Source organism: Ovis aries, chromosome 9 (genome assembly GCF_016772045.2).
Source record: "Ovis aries strain OAR_USU_Benz2616 breed Rambouillet chromosome 9, ARS-UI_Ramb_v3.0, whole genome shotgun sequence".
In the NCBI taxonomy this organism is placed as follows: Eukaryota; Metazoa; Chordata; class Mammalia; order Artiodactyla; family Bovidae; genus Ovis; species Ovis aries.
The window spans coordinates 34,702,951-34,724,174 of NC_056062.1; the positions used below are offsets into that span (position 1 = coordinate 34,702,951).

Below are 21,224 nucleotides of genomic sequence, written 5' to 3' on the forward strand. Positions count from 1 at the left end.
TAGACCTGATAGCTGCAGGATTTATGGAGGTATAAATAGCCACCAAATGACAGTCTCATCTTTATGGAAGATATAAAAAGTGGTAAGACATGGAAGGTATGGCAGGCGTAGGAAAGCATTAATTTCGTTGGCAGGGGCAACAGGACACCATATTCCGTATTAGCAGTGCCACTTTCAGTGCTATTCCAATATCTGCAAATATTAATTTTTCCCTAACAAATGTCACCTTGTGTTATTTATAAAATAACGTTGGTGTTAGAACTCTTCTAAAGCATTCATTATTTTGTGGTTCGTGTGTTAAATTCTACTTGCTAATTTTGAGAGTACCCTATTCTCCTTTATTCATCCAAAATTTGTAAGTTTGAATGCAAATTGCTATTAATACTTAGGAATATAAATATTTGGAGTGTGGGTTTTCTTCTTGGCGGTACATAAATCTGGGGCCCAGCTCTCTGAACAGAAGGCGAGACGTGACGTAGGTTGTCAGAGCGCCATGTCCCTGGATCCTGCGGTCCTCACGCTACCTACTGCTGCCTTCAGTGCTCCCCCGCACCTCAGCTCACCCTCCTCCCACCTGCAAACACCTTCTATAGGTACTTTCCTTTCAAAGCTGTGGTCCCATGTTACTCTTCCCACCAGTTTCTTTCCCTTTCTTCCCGTAGGGCCATTGAGGAAAGGACGAAAGTTTGACTAGATGGACACACTGGTGGATAGCTGCTGTATTTCTCTTTCCAGAGTCCCTTTTGCATGGATCCCTCCTTCCAGTGGAAATCCACTTTATGAGGTTCAAAGCAAACCTGTCCTCCCCAACTCCTCCATGCTGGTACACCCCTGGGGCTGGTGGGGGAGGACACATAAATAAGTTTTGGGCAATGGAGTACTGTATCCCTGACCCCACAATAATAGTGATTGACTAGGAGATGGAATCCCTTCCTTGGATATATGGGAAAATAGACGGCCCTTCTGTGCCTTGGGTATCATGAGCTGCAAGGACCATGTGAGCCTGGGGCCGCCAGTACCACCCTTAAAGAGAGACTGCCTGAACATGAAGGCAACACAGAACAAATAGATGAGGAGTGAAACAAACCCTGAAGTCATCATTCGAGCCTTGAGTCCAATTGTGTCTCTCACCTGAGACATGCTGCATCCCCGAGTTAGGAGGCAAACAAAGTGCCTAAAATTTACTACATGTTGAGTTTTCCCTCCAGTCAAGTAAATTAACAATTTCCTTAAAAAATAAATTTCTAATCATGTTCTGCATATTCCAGCATTTTTACAACCAAATACATAGCATCCTGCTCAAGGAAAGGACCTTGTTTTAAATGAAAAACTATTGCTTCCTTAGACTTTTTCCAGTTCTATTTGGTCCCTCTTTTATTAGCAAGCTGAAGGATATACCAAAAAGGGGATCTTATAATACACTTGAATTCCAATCTCTAATGAAAAACTGAGTTAACAATTAAATAGTAATAAGAAATGTGTTCTTCTAAGTGAGACTACGACTTGCTAGTATGTTCTCCTTAATTACCAAGGAGTCCCTTTTTCATTTTCCTTCCCTAAGTTTTTATTTATAAAAAAAAATCTTTCTTTTGTCAAGATGCTGATTTTACATTACTCTTTGTTTGTTCAAACACCATGAGGTTTAGAGACCATTCACGACAGTGATGTGGTTGTATTTCATTGGAAGCAGGACAGAAGCTGCATGTGTTTCCAGGAGTATTTGATTTTTTCATGTTTTTATTGGCGGAACAGCTTGAGTTTGAATTGCACATACTTTTCATAGTGAAATAGTGGCTTTTCATAGTGAAGGCAGTATGCATCGATTCTGGAATCATGGTTGCATTACTGTGGAAACGACTGCATTTTCCTAAGTGATTGATAAAGTAAAAGTGAAAGTAAAAGTTGCTCAGTCGTGTCCGACTCTGCAACCCCATGAACTATACAGTCCATGGGATTCTCCAGACAGAATACTGGGGTGGGCAGCCTTTCCCTTCTCCAGGGGATCTTCCCAACCCAGAAATCAAACCCAGTTCTCCCACATTGCAGGCAGATTCTTTACCAGCTGAACCACAAGGGAAGCCCAAGAATACTGGAGTGGGTAGCCTATCCCTTCTCCAGAGTATCTTCCTGACCCTAAATCAAACCAGGGTCTCCTGCTTGCAGGTAGAGTCTTTACCAACTGAGCTATCAGGGAAGCCCTAAGTGGGTTTCACAACTTAAGATCACACACCGTTTAGATTCCCACCTGTTATGTTCTTTTCCATTTACTGTCCACAACATTGTTGTGGATGGAAAATTAAGGCAACAGTTTTTGTTTTGGAGACTCAGTGAGCATTGTTCTTGCTGAAGTGCAGCACCAGCTAAGCCATTAAAGAGCAGATGACTGAGCACAGTAATGGAAAGGCTGTGACTTTAGCAGGTACAGTTTTTATTTTCTTGCAAGGCACACAATTATATATACAATGCATAATCATCACATAGTACAAGATATAAATCATATACATTAAAGAATATACAAATATGCCTGTCTCAGAGAAGAAAACTCCCTTAGGGCAAGCAGATTCATGGCCTTTGGGGATAAGATTTTCCTCTTTATGCTGAATCTTCCAAACAGCTCTTGCTTGGAAAACAAACCCCACTGAATGGACATACAACCCTGTCACAGTTTTCTCCTTAAAAAGCTCTAATTTAAAGCCAGCTGATGTAGTCCTTTTATTCCAGTTATTTATCTTATGTCCCAATACTAGAGGAAGCATCTATATATAAATTGCCTGGATAACAGTTATGCAGATTTAAGGACTTCATTTCTCAGCAATGCATCATCAAATGAAACCATTTTCTTAAGACGTTTGTGAATTTTCCTTGATTTTTGAAAACTATCTTTCCAAACTATGGTTCCTTTTTAATAATAAGCCTAGAGTTTTGACTCAAATTTTGCATAGGGATGCATCCAGATTCATAAGAGTAATTCAAGACACTAATGGTGGTTCTTACTCTCCTTCAGGTCAGAATTGCAAGAGTTTTTTTTATCCTCATGGCTGTAAGGTGTTTCCTTTTTATGCATTTTTCCTGACCCTTCACTACGTCCTGTCTCCAAGAAGATTTTACCAGGGAGGAAAGAATTCATGGAGGACATCGAATTCAAGGTTAGAAACACTCATTTCTGGTCCTAAGGAGACACAGCGGACATTGCACTCCTTGCCGTGATGTGAGACAGGAACATCAAGAGATGGGACCCAGACACACACATAGCCACACATGGTACATGCACACACACACACACATACACTCAACTTGCACACACATACATACACACTTTTGACAAAGAAATACATCTGTGTAAGTGGTACTTTTCCTAACAAATGTGATTCAGTTGATCATTCTTTAAAGTCCTGCCCTAAAATGACACAGCCATCCTCTCCTCTTCCAGTCTGGGAACAAAGGTGCTTATGACAAAGGAGATGCTTAGAACACCATGACCTCATGAGCATTGAGGGCTGTATCTCTCTCTCCTGGGGTGCAAACTTACCCATGAAGAGCTACATAATGCTCAGAGCTACACAATGTTCAGTCTAACATTTAGACTCCAGTCATGGCAAGATGCTGTGAGGACACATGGAATGTGAATTTAAGGAGGTTTTCCTATTTTCCACATCAGCAGGATTTCTTCCTGGAACTACTCTCCATGTAAATATCCCTCCCACAGGATGGTAGGAACTTTCAGCCATGGGGTGAAAGTCAATCAATATTCAAGCCATTCCTATGTGTTATAAGAATACAAGGACACCTAAGAAAATCAATGAAATGTAAGAAATGCTCAAAAAAACACTACATTTTCATCAGGGAAAACCTTGCCCTGCTGTCTTCACCCATACATGTTAGGTGCTGTGGAAATCTGGAACACAAGCATCATCACAGGAACCCTGGAGGAGGAAATGGCAACCCACTCCAGTATTCCTGCCTAGGAAATCCCATGGACAGAGGAGCCTGGCAGGCGACAGTCCATAGAGTGGCAAAAAGTCAGACTTGACTGAGCGACTCAGCACGCACATCACGGTGAAATTCTGGAGCCACGTAAAACCCTCCCATGCAAGGTACATTTGCAAAAGTAGAGTGTACACACAGTAGGAAGTCCACAGTGAACACGTCTTGTAGATGTAGTGATGTCTGCAGTTACGTTTCACATCGCTATAAATTCCAGAGGGTGTTGCCCTAACATACAGGCTTAAAGAAGAGATGGGTGTTATTTCTAAATTAGCCCTTTCTTCTGCCCAGGCAAACTGCAGAAAAAGCCATTACCTCGAAACCATAAGTTTCCAGGGAAAGAAGGAAGAAGTTATACGTTATCTCGAAGTTCTAGCAAAATTACTCTAAATGTGCCCCCTGCCAGCATTATCCTCAGCAGGTGTGCTCCTCACCAAATACTGTGCCAGCTATGTTCCAGCACCGAGAGTGACATAATGTCCTCATTCCCCCACAATTAGGATCAATTTCACTTCCGGCTAAAAGCCACAAAACAGTATCTCAAGATTCACATGAGCAAGATGCCCTCCTTTCATCAACAGAGAGAATCTGGTAATAGTGATATGTTCATAAAAAGATACAGCTTATAAACTAGATTCTGCCAAGGCTACCACCTGGGAGTGAGTTAAATAGTTCCTGATTCATTAGCATATGAGTTCTGAGCCCTGTTAAAGGGCTGACAGTGCTGAGGGACTCAGAGTATGTGACACATGGCTGATCCCAGACAAAAGCTTATGCATCAGCGAAGCATCTTTGCATCAGCCCTAAATGACTCAGGGTTTTATCAGCATGTCCCAGGGAAGCCACTTGGTGGGAAGACAAGCCCATTCCTTATTTGCACATATACTATTATTTACAGATAAAACTGTACATTTTTTTTTGGTGGTATTGAAACCACTTTGTGTCTCTTAACAACAGGACATGCTTTATCATGAGGTTATCTGCCTGAAGAGCATGCTAAAAACAAACCAACCATAGTTTTCAAGAAATTAAACAATGTCGGAAAATACCTTTTGTATATTTAAATAACTTCGTAAACATCAGGATAATTTTCTGCTACACGTGGACAGCAGACACCCCAGGGGTGGAGTCTTAAGCTGAAATCCTCACCCTGCAGCTGTAGGAAATGCATGTCCACTTGGCATAAAGTGAGCTGGGCAGGGCTCCAGACATAGGTCTTCTTACCGAGGTCATTGCTGTCTGAAGTTGTGTCTGGACTGGAGAGCCACTAAGCTCTGAAATCACTGCATTTTTCTTTTTCCTAAATAGAGCTTTGAACACCACATTGCCTAGGAAAGTCTCAGCAGAATGGGTCCTGAATTAAAGGTAGGGAACCAGAAGGAAAAGGCTTATTTCTTGGTTCATCAGAGGAACTGGGAGTCAGCACCACTTCTCTGCCCTAGAAGGGGCTGTGTCTGCTCGCTCTGATCTCCTGTGCTCCATCCCCAGGGCCCTGATGTTTCCACCGACCTGAGTCGCTAACACAGCCTGCATCTTGCGATCTCAGAACCACAAGATTTCTAAAAGTTTGTTAAAATTTCTCCCTTTCTATCTCAGACTGCAGTAGTAATCTGAGTTAATCCTAGATCATTGAACTCTTCTCTACCCGGAGGACTATAAGAGGACATCTCCACGACTAGTCATACTGGTTTATTTACCCCATCAACCTCCCTCACATAGGCAGGATCCTGAACGGTATTTCTGACCCTGCTTGTGCTCTGGCGCTCCATCCTCATCTTAATGGGAAAGCAGAAGTCCCGGAAACACCGCTTGAAGTTTTCGTCAAGGAAGGCGTAGAGAATGGGGTTCAGGCTGCTGTTGGTGTAGCCCAGGGCGATGCAGAAATAGTAGCTGGAGAGGGCAGCCGTGCTGTGGGCGGTGCTCCCCAGGGCCTCCACGAGGATGAAAATGTGGATGGGGGTCCAGCAGACGATGAAGACGGCCACCACCACCAGCACGAGCCTGGTGATCCGCCGCAGGTTGCGGTCTTTCTCTCGCGAGCCGGAGAGGAGGCGGACGCTCTTTAAGCGCAGGATCATGAGGGTGTAGCAGACAATGATAATGAGGACGGGGATGACGAAGGCGAAGACGAAGACACAGACCTTCATGAACAGGTCCCACCAGGAGTAGTCGTCATCCGGGAACTGTAGGGAGCATTCGATGACTTCCATGTCTGCAGGAGGGGACAAATCCACAAAAGGGAAATCCGTTAGCCAAGGGTTTCAAATGTGGATTTCAATACCTTTCATTACAAAGGTCCAATTATGGCGAGATGATATTACCTGAAGCTGATCACCAAGCTAGGAATGAGGGCCGTGTGTATTAACCATCCTTTTTTTCACACAAAGAACAATGAAGTCAGAAAGGTTATCATTCACTGGTAACAAACACACTGCTATAGAGTAAATAAGATTATCCAGCAGTATGAATTATCTAGTTGTGGAGGCTGGTTTGATGCCGACTATTTTCAGGAGAACTACACTGTTAATTTACCGAAGGAGTACTTAACTTGCATACCCATGTATTAACAATTCTCCCAGATCTAAGGCTCTGGCAATACAAGCTAGTGGTAGTTTAGTCACTAAGTCGTGTTGGACTCTTGCAACCCATGGACTGTAGCCCACGAGGCTGTAGCCCCCATGAGATTCTCCAAGAAAGAATACTGGAGTGGACTGCCATTTCCTTCTCCTATCTGCAATAAATGATAAAATATTGCAAAACCAGCCATTCAACTTAACAAAAGCCATCTTGTCAGAAAAACCTTAAGTGGTTTCCAGGAAATCACTATGTAGGTCCATAAGCATGTAAACAAAATTTGTCTAAATACCACCCAGCTGCTGTGATTTAATAGAACCAGTGGTGGTCATTGTGATTAAAAGCATTGCTGAAACATGAGAGGAAACTTTTGAAGAAGAAAGAAGAGGAGGAGGAGGAAAGGAGACGAAAGGAAACAGAAGAAAGGGAAGGAGGAAGAAGAGAGTCAGTATTATCATCTTCAAGGAAATTCACGAATCAGACACATTTTTTACTTTTGCCAACAGTGACTATGTAACAGGGAAAACAAATATATGATTACTTGGAAAATGACTTTATTTTGCTCTGCTGTTCTTTGCTGGACAGCATTCTCTTTGGAGTGACCATAATATTAGAAAGAGCAGAGACTCAGGACAAGTACCTTTTATAATATTTTCCCAGAGGCCACCCACCCTCCCCAAGCTCTAGCCAGTGAGCCCAGAGCAGGCTAAATTCTTTTTGCCCTGATTCTTCTTTACAGATGAAGAAACAATGAGTGATACTAAGCTGTAGTTTTTTATAATGAAAACGTGTCTTCTGACATCGGAAAATCTGCTTCAAAAATAGCACAAGGATATTTTTCAAGCAGTGAAACAGCTCTATTAATCATGTTTTTTTAAAACATCTTAATGTGCTCCTAATCATATATAGTAATGTAATGCTCAAAATTCTCCAAGCCAGGCTTCAGCAATACGTGAACCGTGAACTTCCAGATGTTCAAGATGGTTTTAGAAAAGGCAGAGGAACCGGAGATCAAATTGCCAACATCTGCTGGATCATCGAAAAAGCAAGAAAGTTCCAGAAAAACATCTATTTCTGCTTTATTGACTATGCCAAAGCCTTTGACTGTGTGGATCACAATAAACTGTGGAAAATTCTGAAAGAGATGGGAATACCAGACCACCTAACCTGCCTCTTGAGAAATCTGTATGCAGGTCAGGAAGCAACAGTTAGAACTGGACATGGAACAACAGACTGGTTCCAAATAGGAAAAGGAGTATGTCAAGGCTGTATATTGTCACCCTGCTTATTTAACTTCTATGCAGAGTACATCATGAGAAACGCTGGACTGGAAGAAACACAAGCTGGAATCAAGATGGCCGGGAGAAATATCAATAACCTCAGATATGCCAATGACACCACTCTTATGGCAGAAAGGGAAGAGGAACTAAAAAGCCTCTTGATGAAAGTGAAAGTGGAGAGTGAAAAAGTTGGCTTAAAGCTCAACATTCAGAAAATGAAGATCATGGCATCCGGTCCCATCACTTCATGGGAAATAGATGGGGAAACAGTGGGAACAGTGTCAGACTTTATTTTTTTGGGCTCCAAAATCACTGCAGATGGTGATTGCAGCCATGAAATTAAAAGATGCTTACTCCTTGGAAGGAAAGTTATGACCAACCTAGATAGCATATTCAAAAGCAGAGACATTACTTTGCTGACTAAGGTCCGTCTCGTCAAGGCTATGGTTTTTCCTGTGGTCATGTGTGGATGTGAGAGTTGGACTGTGAAGAAGGCTGAGAGCCGAAGAATTGATGCCTTTGAACTGTGGTGTTGGAGAAGACTCTTGAGAGTCCCTTGGACTGCAAGGAGATCCAACCAGTCCATTCTGAAGGAGATCAGCCCTAGGATTTCTTTGGAAGGAATGATGCTAAAGCTGAAACTCCAGTACTTTGGCAACCTCATGCAAAGAGTTCACTCATTGGAAGAGACTCTGATGCTGGGAGGGATTGGGGGCAGGAGGAGAAGGGGATGACAGAGGATGAGATGGCTGGATGGCATCACTGACTCGATGGATGTGAGTCTGAGTGAACTCCAGGAGTTGGTGATGGACAGGCGTGTGCAATTCATGGGGTCGCAAAGAGTCAGACACGACTGAGCGACTGAACTGAACTGAATCATATATCCCATTGTAAAACAAAATCTATCTTGGAATTTCAATTAGACATGCTTTAAAACACAAAGAATATAATCACGGCAGCCAATTAATGAAGATGACTATTTCAGACACATTTTTATCAACTAAATACCAGATCAAACCTTCCAATAGTAAATGAAAACTCCCAGGTTAACTTATAATTTTTGATTCCCTATAAAGCTCCTGTCCTAAATACTATTACTAGGAAGACTAAAAGAAACAAACAAGCATCTTGCTTAGTCTTTGCTTTAGTATTTATGGGAATAAGAACAGTTAAAATCACCTTTCAAAAAATTCACCACTATTATCATAGTTCAAAATGTATTTATTTAACAACTTTTTAGGATGGCACATTGCAATCTGGCTTCTTTGAAGTTTTTTTTTCTTTCCTGTAAGAGATTTATACAGAGTTTCCATGGTGGCTGGATGGTAAAGAATCCACCTGCCAATACAGGAGACATGGGTTCAGTCCCGATCCGGGAAGATCCCACATGCTGCAGAGCAACTAAGCCTGTGCACCACAGCTATTGAGCCTGTGCTCTAGAGCCCAGGAGCTGCAGCTACTAAAGACTTCTTGCCCTAGAGCCTGTGCTTAGCAACAAAAGAAACCACCACAAAGAGAAGCCGGTGCATAGCATCTAGAGAATGGCCCCTGCTTGCCACAACCAGACAGAAGCCCACATAGCAATGAAGACCAGCACAGCCAAAAATTAGTAAATAAAATTGTAAAAAAGACATTTATACAGAGGCAGCTCCATTTGAATATTCCTCTTCTCTGAAATTTATATTCTCCCTCTAAACTATACACTGGAGAAGGAAATGGCAACCCACTCCAGTATTCTTGCCTGGAAAATCCCAGGGACAGAGGAGCCTGGTTGGGCTGCCATCTATGGGGTCGCACAGAGTCGGACTCGACTGAAGCGACTTAGCCGTAGCAGCAGCATACTATACTCATTGTATTTTTTATCATTATTCAAAGACAGAAGCCAGAGAGAAAGCAGACAGTAGCTCTTTGTAATAATATGTTGCCTTTCCCAATGTTTTTCTCTCTATCCAGAATGTAAACTATCTTAGGGTAGGGACCCAGTCTGCCTTGAATAATATTCAATTCCTGCCACACAAGGAAGCAGGAACATATGGTGTTTGAGGAGAATAAATTGTTAAATAAACAAATGAATACCACATGGAAATCCTTGAAAATATGGACTCAGTGCAGTAGTCATTATGGAAGAGTAATCTGATAAGATAATCAAGGCAACATAAGGGCTGATGTTTAATTTGGGGACATCTTTTAACTCTGAGGATTAGCTTTCTCTTGCATGCAGTAGGAACTCAAAAATGTTTAATGATTTAAATCATTTAAGTAGTGATTTAGTGACTGAACAATGCACCCAACATTGGAATACCCAAATATACAAAGTATATATACACAGAACTAAAGGGAGACATAGATAGAAACACAGTAATTGTAGGGGAATACAATACCACACTTTCAACAATGGGCAAATAATCCAGATAGAAAATCAATAAAGAAATGGCAGATCTGAAAAAATTAAAAATAAAATGAACTTGACAGACATTCACAAAACATTTCACTCAAGAGCAGCAGAAGACAAATTCTTCTTAAATGTGCATGAAATAGTCTACAGTATATATATATGTATGTATGTATATATGTATATACACACACATCATATGTTAGGACATGAAGCAAGTCTTAACAAATTAAGAAGATCAAAATCATATCAAGTATTTTTTCTGACCATGTGAAAATAGATACCAATGACAGGAAAAAAATGGAAAATTCACAAATATGTAGAGATTAAACAACACAGCCTTAAAAATCTAGGAGTGGAAACAGAAATCAAAAGGGAAATAAAACATGGCTTGAGATGAATGAAAAAAAAAATACAATATACCAAAACTGAAGGGATGTAGCAAAAGCAGTTCTCAGAGAGAAGTCTATAATGATAAACAGCTACATGAAGAAAAAAGTAAGATCTCAAATAAAGAACCTAACTTTACACAGTAAGGAACTAGAAAAAGAACAAACTAAGCCCAAAGTCAGTAGAAGGAAAGAAATGAGAAAGAATGAATCAGAAATAATAAATAGAGACCAGGAAAACAATAGAAAAACAGCTGTTTTTTTTTTTAAGATAAAAATAACAAAACCTCAGCTACACTAAGAAAAAAGGAGAGAAGACTCAAATAAGTAAAATTATTAATATAAATGAAAGAGGAGACATTACAACTGATAACACAGAAATATAAAGGATCACACAAGGTGACAGTAAACAATTATATGCCAACAAACTGAACAACTCAAAAGAAACAGATAAACTTCTAGAAACATACAACCGACCAGACTGAATCTGAAGACACAGACATTGGTCTGAATAGACCAATAACAGATACAGAGATTGGGGGCTAAAGAAAAGCCTCCTTACGAGAAAAGTCAAGTGCCAGATGGATGCAGCCAAGCATTTAAGATGCATTGGTTGAGACTTCCTGTCCAGGTGGCTGTGTTCTAATGCACTGACACCTGGCTCCCTTCAGCGAGCTTTCTCCACAAACGTGATTCTGTGAACCACCAATGCCAGTCAGCCCTGCCTCAAGAGCATGGAGACGGCCTAGAGGACTCTTCTCGGTCTGCCAGGGATCTGGACACGCATGAGATGCAGCACGCCACAGTGAGCAGGCTGGCGGGTCTGGAGACAGTCTCTCATCACATAATCAAGTGTGCTTTGCAAAATAAAAGACTCATAGAGAGGATGGAGCCCTCCTACAAGACTAGTTTTCTCTCACTTCCTCCTGTTTGCTGCACAAACTAATCCTCTGCTGACACTGGTGCATCGTTTCTCCCATCACATCTGCACACGTCCATCTACAGCTGCTCCTTCCAGGAAAACCCGCATCTGTCTTTCTTTCCTTTCAAAACCCTAATTGAAACCCAATTCCTCGAGAATGCCATTTTCTGACAACAATTACAGGAGTAGTGGTTAAATCAACAGGTATAACGTGAAATGTGAAAATCAATTCTTTATTTGCCCTGGGAAAAACCATCTCTCTTCTTTTATTATTAACCCCAGTCTTCTCACATTCATGGAGCATCTTCTTTTGAACCTAAGTTATTACATACCAACCCCTAAGGCTCAGAAAAGTTTCCTGCAATTTTATTTCATATGTTGTGTGCATGAAGAAGCAAAATCCTATGTGTAATTGTTGTTGCTGTTGTTTAGTTGCTAAGTCATGCTCGACTCTCTGCAACCCCGTGGACTGCAGCACACCTCTGTCCTCCATTGTCCTCCATTGTCTCCCGGAGTTTGCCCAAATTCATATCCATTAATCATATTAATTAATTAATACTAAATAGTACTCTTGCCTGGAAAATCCCATGGATGGAGGAGCCTGGTAGGCTGCAGTCCATGGGGTCGCTAAGAGTTGGGCATGACTGAGTGACTTCACTTTCACTTTTCACTTTCATGCATTGGAGAAGGAAATGGCAACCCACTCCAGTGTTCTTGCCTGGAGAATCCCAGGGACAGAGGAGCCTAGTGGGCTGCCATCTATGGGGTCACACAGAGTCGGACACGACTAAAGCGACTTAGCAGCAGAAGCAGCAGCAGTAATTAAATTAATAATATTGTGATGTAATTAGTGGAATTAATCATATTTTAAAGTTCTTCTCTAGTAAGGCTTGGCATTTCTTAACATTTATCAAATTATAGCAGCTGTAATTTTTACCAGTGCTGTCCTTGAGTTTAGGTTGAACCTATACCATAACAGGATTAACTCTCCTTTCTTGTATTGCCCATATGTCTAGATTACAGTTTTTTAGATAAGCTCACAGATGGTTACATAGGACCTAAAGCTTTCTCAGCTACTGATTGGCAAAGGAAGGGATATAACTCTTATGTGGGGTTTTAAAACTCTTCAGTTCTGCTCCTTTGTTCTATGTGATTGTTGTTATCCTTGTATAATCCAGCAGTGACTGCAATAGTGACTTAATCATAACAAGAATTTAGAAATGTATTCAGGAAATGATACAAGAGCAGCCTATAACCTGACATACTATGCAGAATGGTTTAAAATATGCTTTAACAGAGCTAGGTAAACAAATGTATATCTGACATCTGAGCTCATAGCCACCTTAACTTCATTTTTGTCTAAACAAATCACTTTTATACTTAATGGGGAGCCAACCAGCTTGAACTTTAGAAAGAATAATAGGTTTTGACGGGAAAATCTATCAGATTTCCTTCAACAGGAAAGAGATGTTAGATAGGAAACGTCTTTATATCTTGCATTAAAGGAACAGGAGAAGGATTTTACAGGTTTTAGGGGTCCACTGTGGTTCCTCTGCCTTTGTGTGAAAGGGCATTCTTGGTGGCTCAGGTAGTAAAGAATCTGCTTGCAACGCAGGAGATCCTGGGTTTGATCCCCAGATCGGGAAGATTCCCTGGAGAAGGGAATGGCAACCTACTCCAGTATTCTTGCCTAGAGAATTCCATGGACAGAGGAGCCTGGTGGGCTACAGTCCATGGGGTCACAAAGAGTCGGAGACGACTTTGCCTGTGTGTACTGTACTGATAGCTTAACATCTGTGGTATTTACATTGTAAATTCATTTTAAAAGAAAAAAGATTATGCTTCATTTAAAAATGTGTACCATGCAGGAGAAGCTATGGTTTTAGCATCTGCCTTTTCACTACGACCTGGAAAGTCTCTGCTTATCTGTACTCACAGGTATCATGAACCTCTCTCATAACCTGAAGCATTTAGACACCTGCTACTGGACATGGAACAACAGACTGGTTCCAAATAGGAAAAGGAGTACGTCAAGGCTGTATATTGTCACGCTGCTTATTTAACTTATACGCAGAGTACATCATGAGAAACGCTGGGCTGGAAGAAGCACAAGCTGGAATCAAGACTGCTGGGAGAAATATCAATAACCTCAGATGTGCAGATGACACCACCCTTATGACAGAAAGTGAAGAGGAACTAAAAAGCCTCTTGATGAAAGTGAAAGAGGAGAATGAAAAAGTTGGCTTAAAGCTCAACAGTCAGAAAATGAAGATCATGGCATCTGGTCCCATCACTTCATGGGAAATACATGGGGAAACAGTGGAAACAGTGTCAGACTTTATTTTTGGGGGCTCCAAAACCACTGCAGATGGTGATTGCAGCCATGAAATTAAAAGACGCTTACTCCTTGGAAGGAAAGTTATGACCAACCTAGATAGCATATTCAAAAGCAGAGACATTGCTTTGCCAACAAAGGTCCGTCTATTCAAGGCTATGGTTTTTCCTGTGGTCATGTATGGATGTGAGAGTTGGACTGTGAAGAAGGCTGAGCACCAAAGAATTTATGCTTTTGAACTGTCGTGTTGGAGAAGACTCTTGAGAGTCCCTTGGACTGCAAGGAGATCCAACCAGTCCATTCTAAAGGAGATCAGCCCTGGGATTTCTTTGGAAGGACTGATGCTAAAGCTGAAAGTCCAATACTTTGGCCACCTCATGCGAAGAGTTGACTCATTGGAAAAGACTCTGATGCTGGGAGGGATTGGGGCAGGAGGAAAAGGGGATGACCGAGGATGAGATGGCTGGATGGCATCATCGACTCGATGGATGTGAGTCTGAGTGAACTCAAGGAGTTGGTGATGGACAGGGAGGCCTGGCGTGCTGCGATTCATGGGTAGCAAAGAGTCGGACACGACTGAGCGACTGAATTGGACTGAACTGAAAGCAATAAATAGCTCCCCTCACCCCAGTGAATTTATATCAAAACAAACATATTTTCATAGCTTTATCTTTCACTAGTAAAGTGAAATTCCTAGAGCAGAAGTTCTCGCCTTGGCTGTAGGTCAGAGTCATCTGGGGAAATCTTAAAACTCTTGACACCCAGACTGTGCCTCGGATCAATTAGACTGAACCCTCCAGAGAGGGACCCAGGCAGCAGAGCTTTTCTAAAGGTAAACTTCCAGGTGATTCTAACATGCATCCCAGAGTCAGAAGCACTGTCCTGGAAATACAGAGAAAACATCAAGTCCTGTCTGCATGGGGTGAGAAGCAATGAGTCCAAAGTTTGATGGCTTTGCTCATCTGTACTATCATCCATTGTGACCCTGATTTTGAATGACTTACCTTCAGAAGAAGGCTTCCCTGTGGGCTCAGTGGTAAAGAACCTGCCTGCCAATGCAGGAGACATGGATTTGATTCCTGGGTTGGGAAGATCCCCTGCAGAAAGAAATAGCAACCCACTCCAATACTCTTGCCTGGAGAATTCCATGGACAGAGGTGCCTGACACGCTGCAGTCCATGGGGTCGCAAAAGAGGTAAACATGACTTAATGACTGAACAACAACCACCACCAAATAAAGTTGCCATGGAAATTAACCCCTTAGGAAAAAGAGTGAAGAGGTAGCCTATGACTTTAATGACTTAGGACCCTTTTTAGGGAGGAAAAAGAGGAGCAAAGTCTATCTTAGAATTGCCAGGATGCGACAAAATTGTATTTTAAAAATCCACATGCCTGTGGTTCCTTACTTTGTCCTCACCCCTCCAGGCTCCATAAGCACTTTCTAAGTAGGGGATAGGATGGTGTCTGTGTTCTGGCCACATCATCATTGCATCTTGTGTTAGACAAAGGAAGGAATGCAAATTGTTTTCTTTCTCATTTCCCATGAATTTAGGCATTACATTTCTGTTGCCTTTTGGCTTTTCTTCTATACATGAGTCCTGCTGCTGCTAAGTCGCTTCAGTAATGTCCGACTCTGTGTGACCCCATAGACGGCAGCCCACCAGGCTCTATGGGGTCACACAAGATGCATTTCCTTCTCCAATGCATGAAAGTGAAAAGTGAAAGTGAAGTCACTCAGTGGTGTCTGACTCCTAGTGATTAAGAGTTTGTATAACTAGAAGCTACATTCTAAAAATGAAATAATGTAGCTGAATCACATTTCTGTACACCTGAAACTACACCACACTTCAATAATGTTTTCAATAAATCAGCTATACTCCGATGATTTTTTTATTTTATGAACAAGGACAAAATAAATCACAGAGTCTTTTTTTTTTTTTTTAATGGAAACAGCCATCCTTACCTTCCCTAACTTTGGTTCCTCCAAGGACTATGGCAGAGATGCCAACAGATGAAGACAGGATCCAAATACAGATGTTGATGATCTTCGCCTTCAGAGGCGTGCGGAAGTCAAGAGCCTTGACAGGGTGGCACACGGCGATGTAACGGTCCACACTCATCATGGTCAAGGTGAAGATGCTTGTGAACATGTTGTAATAGTCGATGGAGATGACCACCTTGCACAGCACATCCCCAAAGGGCCAGGAGTTCATCAGATAGACCGTGCTCTGGAAGGGCATAGTTGTGGTCACCAGTGCATCTGCCAAAGCCAGGTTGAAGATATAGATGTTGGTTGCTGTCTTCATCTTTGTGTATCTAAGAGACAAGAAACAAGATCATTTCTTTCCATCTTCATGCCATACTCATGAGGTAAACGTTTCTCTGGATTACTGAATGTTTCATCCACTTATTCTTTACGTATTTATCATCCAGACGTTAGGGGCAGTAGAAAAATGGGCAAATATTTCCAACTTTATTAAGCTTTTATTCTAGTGCTTTGTTCCAAAATCTATTTAATTGTAAAAGGGTAAAGAAATTAGTTGGATAACCACTGACTCAATTGACATGCGTTTGCCCAAACTCTGGGAGATAGTGAAGGACAGGGAAGCTTGGTATACTGCAGTGCATGGGGTTGCAAAGAATTGGACATGACTTAGGGACTGAACAACAGCACAAGAAACAAGTAGGCTTCCCTGGTGGCTCAGTGGTAAAGAATCTGCCTGCCAATGCAGGAGATGTGAGTTCAATCCCTGGATCAGGAAGAACCCCTGGGGGAGGAAATGGCAACCCACTCCAGTATTCTTGCCTGTGAAACCTCATGGGCACAAGAGTCTGGCAGGCTACAGTCCTTGGGGTCACAAAGAGTTGGAAATGACTTAGCAACTAAAATCAACGACAACCAAAGAAACGAGAATAGATAGACAAATGGATAAATGTACACACAGATCTTGTCAACAAACTTGTGTGTCATATAGGTCTTTATTTTGTGACTAACGTTTTAATCCTACACAAGACTGCTTGGCTTTCATTATTTTTTAATGCTTTTTTTTTTTCACTGTGTAAAACAAAGATAAAACATACCCAACTTTTCCTTAAGGTTATTTTGAGAAATCAGTCATTGTAATTACTTCTTTTGAAAATCTAAATGGTTTTTTATTTTTTAAATAATTCCATTTCAATGACTACAGCACAACTAAGTGTAGATTTTTTTAACCAATGACCCACACCTTTTAATTTAAAATGTGTTATGTAAAAAAAAAAAAAACAAAAAAACAAAACAGGCTGAGTTCTCTTATACACAATATAGTATGAAACATAATCTGGCATGGTATGTGAGAAATGAATCTGTTCCTTTCACTTTCATCTTGGGAGGTTTATAAAGCACACAATTTGTTTCATCTTCCAACTGAGGGAACAGAACATTTCAAAATAAGTCAGAAAGATGGCCTTTAAGCCCAAATTACTTCTTTCCATTTTCACATGAAGTTTAGAACAATGGCCTCTTCTACTAAAACTGAATTAATAAGATTGTTTTACTTAGAGAATGCTTCCTCGGGGATCTATAGGGCAGGAAATGTTCGAGACTACCTCAGCAGGTTTTCTGAAGCCAGATGCTAAGATATGGTGAGGAAATCCACAGGGAAATGATTTTCTACACACCTCAGGGTTGTGGACCTAATCACAATTAATTCAACCATGTCCCATGTATCTTCAAGGAGCCAGACTTTTTTCCATACTAGGGCCCTGAGTTTAATCGAAGGTTATTTGTAAGGAGCTGATTACAGAAAATGACTTCTGCTTGGACTATAAAGTATTATCAGTGGTATGTGTTGATCATTGTGTCTGTGCTATCTTTTTTTTAATGCCTGAGTAATATTCCATTGCTTATATAAACCATTTCTTCTTTATCCATTCATCTGTCAGTGGACATTTAGGTTGCTTCTATGTCTTACCTATTATAAATAGTGCTACTACGAACACTGAGGTACATGTATCTCTTCAAATTAGAGTTTTCTCCAGATATCTGCCCAGGAGTGAGATTGCAGGATCATATGGTAGCTCTAATTTTTAAGGAAAATCTGTACCATTATTCACAGTGGTTACACCCATTTATAGTCCTATGAATAGTGTAGGAGAGTGTGTTTGTCGCTCAGTTGTGTCTGACTCTTTGCAACCCCATGGACTGTAGCCCACCAGGCTCCTCTGTCCATGGGATTCTCCAGGCAGAACATTGGAGTAGGATGCCATTCCCTTCTCCACGGAATCTTCCCAACCTAGGGATTGAACCCAGGTCTCCTGCATGGCAGGCAGATTCTTTACCATGTGAGCCACTAGGGAACATTATCTGTTCAAATACTGTCTTCTTAAAAATATGGTTTTATGTTTGAAAAATGCATCTTACAACCCAGCCTCTTACTGTTTCAATCCCTAATACTAGCAAAGACTTGAGCCAGCAACACCTGTGACTTCTGCTCTAATGTTTTGTAACGTGATATTCTCCTCTATCTTTAGGAAGTTAGGCTGATATTCTCTGCCTTACACATTTAGGTGGACCTGGGTTCTAGTCCTTAATTTTCCCTCCAACAGACAGACTTTGGAGAGGTCACTAAAAACCCTGAATTTCAGTTTCCCCACCCTGGAATGGGAAACTTATTATCTCAGAGCGGTCCTGAGATAACCAAGGGAAGGCACCTGATCTGGATTTTGTCTGGAATTTATCGCATGCTTCCAGCTTCTCTCCCTGCTCTAATATGGGTGGAAACTACCAGTTACCAGAGGAAGCAGAAGGGAACACAGTTTGTAGTTAACACCTCTGGTGGTATTTACCCATTTCCGCTTGAATAGGAAAGATAAAAGTAAAAATGAAGCCTGCAGCCTTACGTGCTAGCACACCATGAATGGAAAGACACATGAGTTACAATAAAACAGCATATGTGTCTTTTAGGTAGTCAAAAAATACTGGATGATAACTTGCCCTGAGCTTTTCAAAAATATTTTTATTAGATGTGTGAAATTGCTTAAGGCTTGAACTTTCAAAAAGTTCAAACCCTGTCATCAGATCTCAGAATGAGACAGATGACTACCTGCAACAAAGACATCTATATCGCAATTAAACTAATTGCAGCAGCAGTTGGTGCTCCCCAAGAAACAAGCTCTGCCCATACACTCCCTGTGGGGGCTCTCTGTTACAGCCTGAGGGCCAGAGGTGTCTGCCAGGGACGGAGGGAGATGCTGGCAGCCCCTGCCATTGAGACCCTTGCATCTGCTGACATCCGATGCCTGAGCATGGGGTGGATCGTGCTCCTGATAGTAATCCTAATAACCGTTTGTCTCCGCACACTCCCTATGTCACACTCTGCTGTGCGCTCCACATGCCGTATCCCACTCAGTCCTGAAAGTGACTCTGCGTGGTGGGTACCAGCATCCTCACTCTAGAAACGAGGCACTGAGAACCGCAGGAGGTTTTAAATATCTCAAGAGTCGCATGGTTAGAAGAGGCACTGCAGGAACTCAGACCCAGGGATTTGAGCTCATGCCCACATTCTGGCATCTCTGCAGCACTTCATAACTTACAAAACCCACTCAGTATTTTGACTTCCACATATCCTATTGGATTTTCACAACAACTGCTCTTCGAGTTGCCCAGGGGATGTACGCCTTTTCCCTAACATGGCTGAAGAAAGTAGACTCAGGACAGTAAATTGATTTTTCTAGTGTCAGAGAGGGAGGGGCCCTGTGGGAGGACAAGGAGAGGGCAGCAGGTCTCAGCCCCCACTCCAGGGCTCTGGAAGACATGTGCTTACAAGCCTACAACCCTGAAAAGGAGAACTCACAACAGGTACAAGTATTAACAACAGACTATGAGCACAAGGAATATATATTAAGTCTTTTATGTGCTCCACTGGACTGGATCCAGTGAACACAGGATTTTAAGACCTTCCTCCAACCTCAAAGACAAACTGGTTGAGCCCCTGGGTATGGGTATTATTTGCATTGAACCACAACAGAACAGCATGTGTTATTTCAATTATTATCTGTCTGCTGGTGGAAATAAACGAGTAAGCTTTCTCACCAGGATCAGATAGGAAATCACTTTCCATTTCATCCATGCTGCCTGACAAAGACTCACAAGTCTTTCAAGTAAAATGGCACTGTGTGAGTGGGAATTCTTGGCTTGTGTGGAGCAGCTGGGGGTGGGTTGGCAGCGGGCGGCTGCACTTTTTGGTGTACACGCTGCAGGAGCGTGTGGCATTAAGAGAGCAAAGTGTGTAGGCTGTACCCGCTAAACTTGCCAGTGTCACAAACCTGGAAACAACGGTGGGATGCAGGAAGCAGGCCAGGAAGAGGATCAGGAGGGAGCCCAGAGTGCCAGCCATGATGAAGTCAGCACAGGGCAAGGTCATGGATGGTGTCCCCAGGAGCTTAGAATCTCCCCATCACACATGAACTCAAGATCTGCCTAGCATGGTCCTTGTCAAGAGAGATTTGTTGAGTGGCTTCTAAACTGGCAGCCATATCACAGCTGGTGTGATATCGAGGGGAACAAAGGAATCTGTGGAGCTCTCAGGAACCAATGTCACCAAGTAGAGATTCTAGGAGAGCAAGGTTCTCGCAGGAGAAACTGACTCAGAACCTATCACCAGGCAGAGATGTTAGGAGACCATGGCTCTCGCAGGAGGAACTGACCTTGTGACACCACAGGCTCACGGCTTCTGTCCTGCCCTGCACCTGCCCGGTGCAGACAATCCAAGTGAGACTTCATTCTCGGAGCATTACTATCCCTTACTATTGAGGTGTGCTGCCCCAGTGTTTTTCCTTAAATTTAAATGAGGCTTTTTAAATCAGGAGCTGCTTTTTAGCTTTGGTGCAGCATAATAAACCCCTAATCTTGATGGCTAATCACCATATATCTTTAAACACAGACACGTTCTCAGGTTTGTGGATTTCGGTATTTTGTGGCTTGTCCCTGCCCTTGTCCGCCAGGCTGACATCCTCTCTACGCCTTCAGCCGGCTCATGCTCCCACACTCAGCCGCATCTTCTCATCATTTCAACACCAAGTCTCAGCGCCTACTCCATACCTAGCTGCATCCTGGACACTGAGGTGACTGAAAAACAAGTTTACACAGATCCTGCCCCCAGGATCTTCTAAATTAATTGAGTCAAGATTGTAACACAAACTAGAAGAATAGACTACCTGATGGGAAGAACTGACTCATTGGAAAGGACACTGATGCTGGGAAAGATCGAGGGCAGGAGGAGAATCTAATCTCTAATAAGTAAAGGAATTCAGGGCCATATTCCAAAGTTTCTTAAGGAGTCAGAAATTGTACCAGAGAAATGACAGG

General features: G+C 42.0%; 1 protein-coding gene across 1 annotated transcript in view; it reads right to left on the reverse strand.

The window, feature by feature from the left end:
- Positions 1 to 2,411: 2,411 nt before the first annotated feature.
- The window catches only part of OPRK1 (opioid receptor kappa 1), a 30,583-nt gene continuing 11,770 nt past the window's right edge, over positions 2,412 to 21,224 (reverse strand). The window contains exons 3-4 of the mRNA XM_004011957.6: positions 15,840 to 16,192; positions 2,412 to 6,196 (exon numbers count right to left, since the gene is read on the reverse strand). Coding sequence (XP_004012006.4) covers positions 5,664 to 6,196; positions 15,840 to 16,192 — 886 coding nt within the window. The 3' untranslated portion in view covers positions 2,412 to 5,663. The remainder of the gene's footprint in view (positions 6,197 to 15,839; positions 16,193 to 21,224) is intronic.